This window comes from Carlito syrichta, unplaced genomic scaffold (genome assembly GCF_000164805.1).
Source record: "Carlito syrichta isolate Samal-C Ts95f unplaced genomic scaffold, Tarsius_syrichta-2.0.1 Scaffold309813, whole genome shotgun sequence".
Lineage (NCBI taxonomy): Eukaryota > Metazoa > Chordata > Mammalia > Primates > Tarsiidae > Carlito > Carlito syrichta.
In genome coordinates this window covers 174994-187883 of record NW_007253909.1, presented here as the reverse complement: position 1 = coordinate 187883, position 12890 = coordinate 174994, and the positions used below count along the sequence as shown (strand labels likewise).

The following is a 12890-nucleotide window of genomic DNA, read 5'->3' as shown; positions in this document are numbered from 1 at the left end:
CTAAAAGTAACTGCAATTGTAGCCCAATAAGAAAAAAGTTAATATTTAGAAACTTACTGTCACAGAAAAATTTTTAAAATTAAATGTCAACTTATATAGATAACATTGCACACAGAAATATGATGAAGCAATAAATAAACCTTTTCTGCATATAATATATATTAGGAAAAAATATTTGATAATGAAAATAAGAAGAAAAAGAGAAAAAAGGTTGCTGTCAAATTTTAGACTGTTAAATAATTCTTTTTACTGGACAATTGCAACTGTCCAATTGCTATGGTATTGATACACTATTGGGTATGCTTAAAAGAATGATGTGATAACATCATTTTAAAATATCAGTATTTATAGTATACTGAAAATTGCATCATTTGTGGTTACTTAAACTGACACAGAAAATATTTATGTATCAATAAAAATATGCATGTGACACATTTTAAAAATTTATCTAAGGAACATTATGAGCACAAATGTTTAAGATCATTGGCCAGGCATGGTGGTTCCCAACAGTATGAGAGGCCAAGGCAGGAGGATCACTTGAGCCCATGAGTTCAAGACTGTCCTAGTCAACATAGTAAAACCTCAACTCTACAACAACAACAAAAAATTAAGTGGGTGTAGTGGCACTCACCTGTAGTACCAAGTACTTGAGAGGTTGAAGTGGGAGGATTGTTTGAGACCAACAGGTTGAGGCTGCAGTGAGCCAGGATTGTGCCACTGCACTCCAGCCTGGGTGACAGAGTGAGATCTTGTCTCAAAAAAAAAAAAAGGTTAAGAAAAGATGGGTGTTTTGAAGATAAACATTCCCACATGTCCCCATGTGTGTCTTCTTTGTTTTGCAGTTTGACCTCATCTGTGACAATGCATGGATGCTGGACCTCACCCAGGCCATCCTGAACCTTGGCTTCCTGGCTGGAGCATTCACCTTAGGTTATGCCGCTGACAGGTAGGGACAAACATGGTGTTCATTTCCCATCACTATAATACAATTCATAAATATAAAGAGGAAAAGGTTTCATGCTAAGTATTAGAACAATATTTTTACTAAATTTGGAAACAATTTTTGACTCCACCACTCGTGACATTCTCACTTGTTTGGTTTGACTAACTTTTTCCTTCTCCAAACTTCATTTCCTTGAACTGTACAAAGATGTGAGAGGCTTGAAATATAGACCCACAAGGTAGTGACATTGCGGTTGAGTTGACTCATTATTGTACTGAATAGTGCAGAATAGATTCGGTGCCCTTCAATAACAACTCGTTGGTTGTGCTTTGATTAATTTAGTCAGAAGATTAGCCCCTTCCAAATTTGTTTCACTTAATTAAAAAAAGAAGCTATGGTATTTTACTTCACAAATTCAAAACCCTGTGAAAAAGGATGGTTTTCAAAAAAACTATTCAAGGTTTTTATCCATTCAAAACCATTTATCTATTAACTTGTACTCATACATGTAACTGATTAATGACAGACATGGGGAGTATGTGTATTCAAGAGTGTCATGCTTCCTACTTAAATATTTTTGTTCTGATATTATTAATGTCAGTTGTGTTCATGTTTAACTCTATTCTTTTATCCCAATTTTAACTACAAAAAATACTTTCAGCCATTTAATAATCCTCTCTATATCTCTCAGAAGATGCACAGACCGGTAAACTTTGGCTGTTGGCCATATCTGGCTTAATAGTCATGTTGTTACTCCATCCCAGCCCTTGAGCATTTCTCCTTAAAGAGGACTTGATGCTTTGGAGAGGATAAGCCAGACCTGGGAGAAAGATAAGCCATGAATAATTCTGCCTCCTGTCAGGGCTGCCTAGCTCTTGGGTTCTTCTCTTCCTTCATATTCATGATTTATATCCTTGAAAAAAAGGACAAGAAATAACTTAATGGGAATTTGTCTGTGAGAAGATGGTGTGAGGGTAGAGAGTGAATTCAAAAATCTAGACTGGAGCTTCCAGTTTCTGGTTCAACACAAAAGGAGCTTGAAAGTTGCTATTCAATCCTAACAGGTAAAAAGCTGAACAAGAAAATTAACAACTGTTCTTAGATATACAAAAGTGAGATCCCAGGGTAAATTGTGCCCCCAGGCCTCCAATTAGAGAGACTGGTAAATATAGAGAATCATAACCCAAGAGCTGAAACCTCCTGTGGAGTGCCAGGGTAGATAAACTGGAACTGTAGTTGATGAATTTATGGAGGCTCAGTGTGAACAAGCTTGCGAATTAAAAACTTCCTAGGCACCAGGCAAAAAGGCCTCATGCTGTTGCGACTTTGGTCTCCTGGAGCTCTACTGGGTTCTCAAAGAGAGTATCAAGGAAATTCTCTTATGCTTCTTGCAGAGGGAGGAGAAAAGGAACCATTTTGAAATATGCTAGAGCATTCTGTTCTTCTTGACAATGTCTACCCCCGGGAGAAGCGATCTAACCAGAGCCTAACCAGCTGGGGTTTTCTCAGAACCCCATTGACCCGAGGGAAGGGAAATACTCCAGTCCCTTCCAGCCTTCCAAGTGGAGAAAGGAAAACACCCAATTCTAACCCCCTCTATGTCTGGGAAAAAGGAAATACTCAACTCCAGTCCATTCTAGCTATCCTATCCCCAGCTGGGAGTGGGGAATGAAGAGGCAGAGAAATACTTGTAAGTTTCATTTCAGAGACACAGGCTCCCCAAAAGATTGAAACCTACTCATGGGAACGTAAAATGCTTTTCTTCCATCTACACCTCATCACCACATCACTAACGGCCTATGCAGTGTCTTTCAACTGTCAAAAAATTACAAGGTATACTAAAAGTAAAACAACACATCAACAAACAGTTTGAAGAGACAGAGAAAGCCTTAGAACCAGACTCATATGACAGGGATGTTGGAATTATCAGACAAGGAATTTAAAACAACTGTGGTTAATATGCTAAGAGTTCTAATGGAGAAAGTATACAGCATGCAGAAACAAATGAGTAATGTAAGAAGAGAGATGGACATTCTAAAAGAGAATTAAAATGAAATGATGAAAAACACTGTAAAAGTAATAAAGAATGTCACTAATGGGATTATTGGTAGACTGGGCATATGAGGAAATAATCTGTGAAATTGAGAATATCTCAAGAGAAACCCCCAAAATTGAAAATAAACAGAAAGAAAACTCAATAAAAAACTGCGGGACTATTACAAAACATATTACGTGCATGTAATAGGAATACAAAAAGGAGAGGAAAGAAACAAAAGAAATTGAAATAATAGTGATCAAGAACTTTCTAAATTAATGTTAGACAACAAACTACAGATCCAGGAAATTCCAAGGAAATCAAGCATGATAAAACATAAAAAGGTACACCTAAGCATATCATATTCAAAGTATAGAAAATAAAAGATAAAGAAGAAATTCTGAAATAAGCTAGAGGGGTAAAAACCTTTACTACAGAGGAAGCGTAATGGTTTTTAAAAAAATTACATCCTACTTCTCATCAGAACTCATGTAAGTAAGAAGAGAGTGCAGTGAAATATTTAAAATGTTGAGAGAAAAAAACCCCAAAAAATACAAAAAAAACCAATCTAGAATTCTGTATTCTTCAACATTATCCTTTAAAAGTGAAGAGAAATACGTTCTTAGACAAACAGAAATTGAGGGAATTTGATGCCAGTAGACTTGCCTTGCAAGAAATGTTAAAAGAAGTTCTTTAAAGGAAAGGCAATTATATAGGTCAGAAATTCAAATCTACATGAAGAAAGAAAAGGCATTGGAAAGGAATAAATGAAGGTAAAATAAAGCTTTTATTTTTCTTATTTTTAATTGATGTAATCAATAACAGTTTAAAGTAATAGTAGCAACAACTTGTCTGATTGTGTATGCTTATATATATACAAGTGTGTATATATATAATGTGTATGCTTATGTAGACCTATATATAAGTTAAATGACCTATATAAAAGTTAAACTGTAATGGTACAAGAGACAGGAAGGAGAAATTAGGATTTGTTATTTATAAGGTATTAGCACTATCCATGAAGTGGTATAGTGTTATTTGAAAGTGGACTTAGATTAATTATAAATGTATACTGCAAACTCTAGGGCAACCACTAAAAAAACTTGTCTAAACAAACATTACTGATATGCTAATAAAGAAGAAAAAAATAGAGTTATATGAAAGGCTTAATTAAATCACAAAGGCACAAAAGGTGTGGAAGACAAAATAAGAGTAAAGAATAAGGGCAACAAATAAAAAATAATAAACATGGTAGACATTAATCCAATTATGTCAATAATCCCTTTGAGTGTAATGGAATAAATGCACCATTTAGAGACTGTCAGAGTGGATCAAAAAACAAGATCCAACTATATGTTGTCTGCAAGAAACTCACTTCAAATGTAAAGATACATGTAGATGAAAAGTAAATGTTTGGAGAAAAGTGCATCATGCTGACAGTAATCAAAGAAGGCAGAAATAGATATGTTAATATCAGAGCAGACTTCAGATGAAGGAAAGTTATCAGGAATAAGAAGGGATATTATATAATGATAAAGGGGTCAATTCTCCAAGAAGACATAACAATCCTTAATGAGTGCCTAACAACAAAGCATCAAATTACAAGAGGGAAAAACTGACAGAACTGCAAGGAGAAATAGATGAACCCACTATTATCATTGGAGATTTCAACATCCCTATATCAAAGATAGATTCAACAGGCAGAAAATTAGTAAGGGCACAGTTGAACTCAATAATACTTCCATCAACTAGATATAATTTATATCTATAGATCACTTCATCTCACAACAGTAGAATTCACATTTTTCTCAAACTCATATGTGATATTCAAGATAGATCACATTCTGGGCCATAAAGCATACCTTAACAAATTTAAAGAAATAAAAACCATGTAGTGTTTCCTTTCAGACCAAAATGGAATTAAACTAGAAATAAATAACAGAAGGATAGCTAGAAAATCCTCAAATACTTGGAGACCAAACTATATGCCTCTAATAACACATGGGTCAAAGAAGAAATCTAAAGAGATATTTTAAAATGTTTTAAACTAAATAAAAATGGAAACACAAAAGATTATCACAAATATTGGAATGGGACTAAAAACAGTGCTTAAAAGGAAATTTATATTATGTAACGTATATAATAGAAAAGAAGAAATATAATCTAAAACTAATGTAAACATTCACCTTGAAATACCAAAAAATAAGAGCAAATTAAATCCAGAGTAAGCAGAAGAAAAAAACAATACAAATTAAGGAGAAATCAATGACATTAAAAACAAAAAAATCAATCAATAGAGAAAATAAACAAAACCAAAAGCTGACTCTTTGAAAAGATCAATAAAATCAGTAAGTCTCCAGTTTTCTTAGGTTAACTAAGGAAAAAGGGAAAGACAGGACACAAATGACTAGCAATGAAAGAAGGGACATTACTGCAGATCCCACGGACATTAAAGGGACAATAAATAAATACAATGAACAACTCTATGCTCACAAATCTGATGACATAGATGAAATTGTGACCAAGTCCTTGAAAGACACTAACTGCCAAAACTCACACAAGAAGAAACTGACAATCTGATATAACTATATCTATTAAACAAATTGAATTAGTAATTAATGACCTTCCCATACAGAAAACGCTAGGCCCAGATGAATTCACAGGATTTGGTGAATTCTACCAAACATTTAAGAAAGAAATTATACCAATTCTGTGAAACCTCTTTCAGAAAGTAGAAGTAGAAGGATTATTTCCTAATGTATTCTATGAGGCCATCATTATATTAATACCAAAACCATATAGAAACATTATAAGAAAACTACAGAACAAGATCTCTCATGAACATAGATGCAAAAATCCTCAACAAATTATTAGCAAGTAGAATCCAACAGTATATTACATGTGAGCTATAGAATCCAACAATGTACTACAACCAAGTGAGATTTGTTTTAAAAGTATGCAAGCCTAGTCTAACATTCAAAAGTTAATGTCATCTATCATGTCCATAAACTAAAGAAGAAAAATGACATGATTGTATCAATAGATACAGAAAAAAGATTTGACAAAATCCAGCATCTACACATGATAAAAACTCTCCATTAACTGGAAGTAGAGGGAAACTTCCTCAACTTGATAAAGAGTATCTACAAAAAATCTACAGCTAGCATCATACTTAATGATGAGAAACTAGAAGCTTTCCCACCAAGGTCAGGAACAAGATAAAGATGTCTCCTCTTATCATTCCTTTTTAATGTGGTACTGAAAGACCTAGCTAATGCAATAAGATAAGAAAAGGAAATAAAAGATATATTGAATGAGAAAGAAGAAATAAAACTGTCATTGTTCACAGATGACATGATTTTCTATGTAGAAAATCCAAAATAATTGGCAAAAATCTTCTGAAACTAGTAAGTGATTATAATGAGGTTGTAGGATACAAGGTTAATACACAAAAGTCAGTCACTTTTCTATATACCAGCAATGAGCAAATAGAATTTGAATTTAAACATATAATATCATTTACATTAGCACCACAAAAAATGAAATATGTATAAACCCAACAAAATATTTACAAAATCTATGTGAGGAAAACGATAAAACTCTGATGAAAGAATTTTTTAAAAAGCTAAATAAATGGAGAGATAGTCTATGCTCTTAGATAAGAAGATTTAATACTGTGAAGACACCAATTTTTTCCAACTTGATCTATATATTCAACATAATACCAATCAAAATTCCAGCAAGCTATTTTGTGAATATTGACAAATTAATTATAAAGTTTATATGGAGATACGAAAGCCCCAGAACAGCCAACACGATATTGAAGGAGAAGAATAAAGTTAGAGGACTAACATTACCTGACTTAATATAAAGCTACAGTAATCAAGACAGTGTGGTATTTGTGAAAGAACAATACACTGGAGAAAAGATAGCCTTTTAACAAATGGTGCTGGAACAACTGGACATTTACATGCAAAAAAAGGAATCTAGACACAGACCTGGCACCCTTTAAAAAGTAAATTCAGAATGGATCACAGACCTAAATGTAAAACAAAGAACTATAAAACTCCTGAAAGATAGAATAGAAAAAATCTACGGCTTTGGGTTTAATGATGACTTTTTAGATACAACAACAAAGGCATGATCCATGAAAGAAAGAATTGACAAGCTAGACTATATTAAAATTAAAATTTTCCACTCTGTGAAAGATATTGTCAAGAGAATGAATGAAAAGACAAGCTGTAGACTGCAAGGAACATTTTTGCAAAACGTCTGTCTGATAAAGAACTGTTGGCCAAAGGATACAAAGAATTGTTAAAACTCAACAATAAAAAAACAAGCAACCCAACTAAAATATGGGCCAACAGACACCTTACCAAAGAAAATATACAGATGTCAAACAAACATAGGAAAAGATCACATGTTATCAAGGAAACGCCAATTAAAACTACAATGAGCCACCTACCATTCCATATCTATTAGAATGGTCAAAATCCAGAACACTGAAAACACCAAATGCTGGTATGTAGAACAACAGGAACTCTCATTCATTGCTGGTGGGAATGCAAAATGGTACAGTGATTTTGGATGATGACTTGGCAGTTCCTTACAAAATTAAGCATATTCTTATCATATGGTCCAGCAATTGTATTCCTTGGTATTCACCCAAAAGAGTTAAAAACTTACGTTAAAAAAAATCAGCACATGCATGTTTATAGCAACTTTTTTTATGATTGCCAAAAACTGGGAAGCAACCAAGATGCCCTTCAGTAGGTGAATGGATACATTGTTATGTGCTGACAATGGGATAGTATTCCATGCTAAAAAGAATGTGTTATCAAGCCACGAAAAGACATAGAGGAAACTTAAATACACATTACTAAATGAAGGAGGCCAATCTGAAAAGTTCACACACTCATGATTCTCACTATATGACATTTGAGAAAAGCAAAACTATGGAGACAGTAAAAAGGTCAGTGGTTTGCAGTGGTCTAGGGACAGAGGGATGAGTAGGAGAAGCACAGAGGATTTTTAGGGCAGTGAAACTACTTTATATGATACTCTTATAGTGGACACGTCATTACACACATGTCAAAGCACAGGATTTGTAACACCAAGAATGAACCCAAATGTAAACTGTGGACTTTGGGTGATTGTGATGTGTTAATTTAGGTTCATCAATTAATTTAGGTTCATGTCCCACTTCAATGGGGTATGTTGATAAAGAGGGAGACTGTGTATGTGTCCGGGCAGAGGGCATATGGGAACCTCTTTGTTCTGGTCAATTTTTTTCTGCTGAATTTTGCTGACCATCTAAAACTGCTCTAAAAAATAAAATCACTTAAAAAATCTAGATAAATGTATACTACTTTCATCTCTGCTCTTCTGACTCAAGCAAGATGCTATACATATACATTTTATGGAAATTTCTATGACAAAGTGTAATAGGATCAAACCTCTTGATAATCATTGACAACAAACCTTCACCAGCCAATAATATGACCCAACTATTCTGATCCAATTACCCCAGACAGTCAAAATGTTGTGCATGATAGCCTGTTCCTTTTTCTGAAGCTATTAATAATAGTTATGTAAATGGCAAAAATAAAATACAGAAACTAAGAAGAACTCATATTGGCTATGAACTTTGTGTTTATAAAGATCTTTCACATGAACATCTCATTTGATCTTTTCAACATCTTCACTTTAGAATAGGTAGGGGAAAACAAAATAAAACAAAAAACAAGCAAACAAAACTTGAATTTTGGAAAGTTTAGGAATTAGCCCAAGGACGTATGACCGATGGCTGAGCTGAGACTCAAGGTCAGGCCTTCTGCTGTAATTCACCATTGTTACTTCTTTTTTATTCCTCTCTCCTTATGACTCAACCCACAAAAATGCTAGTAGTAAGTGTCACACTGATGCTACCAGGGAGACTCTATGTGAAACAGTTGCTTTAAGAGGGTCATCTTTGGGGAAAGTACAGTCACAAAGCACACATTCCATGCTTTAAATTTTGCAATGTCATTTCAGAGGCATGGGTTTTATTTGCCATGGTTTTGTCATAAAATAAAACTTGGGGTTTTCAACAATCTTTTACTTTGTAATAATGAAGCTATAGAAGACTTTTTCTGTGCTTAAAACTTTTTTTTAACAACCCTACAATGATAGCTTTTCCCATGGTGTTGAATAAAATGTTTAAGATGAGCTGTCTTTTCTTCTCTCTCAAAAAGGTATGGCAGAATAGTCGTTTACTTAATATCCTGTCTTGGTGTTGGCGTCACTGGTGTTGTGGTGGCTTTTGCACCGAACTTCCCTGTGTTTGTGATCTTCCGCTTCCTGCAAGGTGTGTTTGGAAAAGGGACATGGATAACTTGCTACGTCGTTGGTAAGACATTGTTACACCTTCTTTATTTGAAAAGTAGGTCAGGTGGCTGAGCGGTGATAGTTGGCCTTCCCCGTGTATCCTTTTTTTTTTTTTTTTTTAGACTGGAGTCCAGTGGCACGCTCCCGGCCACTGCAGCCTCCACCTGCTGGGCTCCGGCGATCCTTCCGCCTCAGTCTTCCAAGTAGCGGCAACTACAGGCGCGCGCTACCACGCCCGGCTAATTTTTTGATTTATTGTACAGATGAGGGTTTGCCAATTGCCCAACTGGGTCTCGAACCCGCAGGCTCAGGCAATTCACTCACCTTGGCCTCCCAAAGTGTGGGATTACAGGCTGAGCCACCGCGCCCGGCTAATGTGTATCCTTTAACAAGGAAGGTTTGATTGCATTTCTGCAAATAGGAGAGCTCGGGGCAGGATGCTGACTGCTTTGGAAACTAAAATGCCACCTTACTTTGGGAACCACATATGGAATATCATAAAATACTGGGGTGAACCACTTTCAAATACACTGTTATCATGTAGTTTCTAGCTTTGCTTTAATTAGAAATTAATTTTTATAAAAATTTCAGTAGATCCTTGAGACAACACTTTTAAAGCATTTTCTGTGTATTCTGTTCCGTGATACAGCTTGGAATTACTTTCCTTGTTCTCAAATAGTACTTAACTCTCCTCTTTCTGTGCAAGTGGAGAACTTCTTACTATGTGGGAAATATATCTTAAAACTGGGAAGTTCATCTTTGATCCTTTGCTCTCTTCCATAACGAGAAAATTTGATCTTTTGGGTATGAAAGAAAGAAAAACTCTTCGCTTTTTGTTCATATTACTTGGGAAAATCCTGGCTACTCCCTTTGGCTCTATTTCTTGTCCAGGACCAACCACCTACCTCGAGTCATAATGGATTCTTGACCAGGAAAATATGAATTCTCATCATAGATTATTGCTCCAAATATTTGGTGTCCACTCTTTTCCATCACTGCTGTACAATCTCTGAGAGTGCCTACTTTGGAGACCTTTTGAAGATCTTTCTATAGGTGGGAGAAAGAGAGAAGAGTGTTAGGAGGGGTTGGTTGTCACTGACTGGAGCAGAAGGGATAACTTTGGAATGTGAGGCATTTTTAAGGGGACCTAAATCTAGGCTGATTTTCCAAGTTGTAATTTTAGGGCAGCAATACTGTAGCATATTCTAGGATGATCAGAATGGAAGAACCCACAGGAGGGGAAAGGATTCCAGCAATAAAATCTCCCGCATGATTTTTAAGGAAGCCTCACATAAGTGAAAAATCTAACACTGTAGAGAGAATTATCATTTAATAGAAACCATCTTGCATTAATGAAAAGTACTTGCAGAGTCTAATGTTCATAATGAATCTCCTAAAGAAACTGTAACATGCAAATCTTTAGAAATACAGCAACAAAATTTAGCCAGCTTACTATATTCATGCTTTGATAATCCCATTTACCTTTCAGAATAATCATCATTGAGGCTTTGCTAAAACCAACACATATATACTCTGTATTCCTCTGCCATACCCAGAAGAGTGCTAGGCTAGGTGTATAAATGGGATGTGGCCGATGTTTTTGCTAATTGACAGAGAAGAGCATGAGAGAAAAGCATATGGTATCAGGAAAACACAGCTCCATCATTTCAGCAAGTCTGGAAGCCTCAGTATCTTTGAGTTCTAGAGTGTTCTAGCAATGCCGATGGATATAACAGGTGTAACACCTCTGTATTTGTTTGTTTGTTTTTGGAGCTGTTTTTGAGTTTCCTTAACCTCTTCTGTTTGTTTTCCTTCAGTGACAGAAATAGTAGGTTCAAAACAAAGGAGGATTGTGGGAATAGTGATTCAGATGTTCTTCACCCTGGGAATCATAATTCTCCCTGGAATCGCCTACTTTATCCCCAATTGGCAAGGGATCCAGCTAGCCATAACGCTGCCCAACTTTCTCTTCCTCCTTTATTACTGGTAATGTGGTTTTGGTCACTATCATACTTACACTTAGCCCATAGAAATGTAGCATTCAAACCAACATGAAAATGAAAGCAATACAGGAGACTTACTAACATCTTCAAAATGGTCATGTGTTTTGAGAATTTTTAGAGAATTTGGGGGATTTGTAGAAGTTATTAATTATTAAACTAATAGTTGTCATTAAAAAGAAATTAATAAAATACCAGAACACAAAATTTTAAATAGCATATTGCACTATGTTTTATTATTTGCAATGTCTTCATGAAAACTATAAGGCAACAAACCCTATCTGTCAGTATTTCAACATGCAAACTAAATGCAATGAAATCTATTTGCTTCTCTGTATGTTCTATTAAGCAAATTAGTATTACTCAGGAATTTTCTGAGGGATAAGAAAATATTGAGAACCTTAAAAAATCATGGTACCACAAAGCTATAGGGGTAAGCATTTGATTTTTATTGGAATGAACATAATTTAAAATTTTTATAATTTAATTTTAATAGATGAGCAAGTTGGTTTGTATAAATCAGGTTCTTCATCTTTTCCTACTTACTAAATCACAACTCTTTTCATATACATAATCAAAGAGACTTGATTGTAGGATAGCATGGTTTTCCAAGAGCAATGTCATGGCATGTTGATTATTTTGATGAGCAACAGTCCAATGGTTGAGTGAGCATGTTTTTTCCATCCAGTATAACCTTGCAAGGATGATCTGCATTTCACAGGGCCTGTTATAACTCTCATGGTCTCCAAAACTTGGGTCTCATCTCAAGATCGATTTTGATAGAAAAGCTGAAGTCATAAACTTTTAAGTTTTGAAATTCCTGGGTGTAACTCACAAAAGCCTCCCTTTCTGCCAGGGTGGTTCCTGAGTCTCCTCGCTGGCTGATTACCCGGAAGAAAGGAGATGAAGCCCTACAAATCCTGAGGCGCATTGCCAAGTGCAATGGGAAATATCTCCCGCCAGATGACACAGAGGTGATTTTACTGATTACTACTAACAAATATTGTTAAAATTGGTGGATTGATTTCTTTGTCCCTTATGTATTTTATTTTTTGAATTTTTTTATTTTTTTATTTTTTTTTGAGTTGGAGTCTCACTCTGTTGCCCAGACTGGAGTGCAGTGGCCGCTTCCGGCCACCGCAGCCTCAACCTGATGGGCTCCAGCGATGCTTCCGCCTCAGCCTTCCAAGTAGTTGGAATTACAGCGTGTGCTACCATGCCCGGCTAATTTTTTTATTTATTGTAGAGATGAGGTCTCACCAAGTTGCCCAGGAGGGTCTCGAACCTGCGGGCTCAGGCAATCCATTCACCTCAGCCTCCCAAGGCGCGGGATTACAGGCTGAGTCACCGAGCCCGGCCCTTATGTACTTTAATTTTGTTTCTCCAAATCATGTGTGTGTGTGTGTGTGTGTGTGTGTGTGTGTGTGTGTGTGTGTGTGTGTGTGTGTATGTGTGTCTATGTGTGTGTGTGTGTGTGTGTGTGTATTTAGTTAAGTCAAACTGAAAATGACTCAGATGTTTGATTTTATATAAAATTTTATATAAA

The 12890-nt window shown here is 35.5% G+C and overlaps 1 protein-coding gene across 1 annotated transcript in view; it reads left to right on the top strand.

The window, feature by feature from the left end:
* The first annotated feature begins 848 nt into the window (after positions 1-848).
* The window catches only part of SLC22A3 (solute carrier family 22 member 3), a 51187-nt gene continuing 39145 nt past the window's right edge, over positions 849-12890 (top strand). Inside the window, exons 1-4 of the mRNA XM_008067895.2 lie at positions 849-946; positions 9212-9366; positions 11162-11330; positions 12201-12318. Coding sequence (XP_008066086.1) covers positions 870-946; positions 9212-9366; positions 11162-11330; positions 12201-12318 — 519 coding nt within the window. The 5' untranslated portion in view covers positions 849-869. The remainder of the gene's footprint in view (positions 947-9211; positions 9367-11161; positions 11331-12200; positions 12319-12890) is intronic.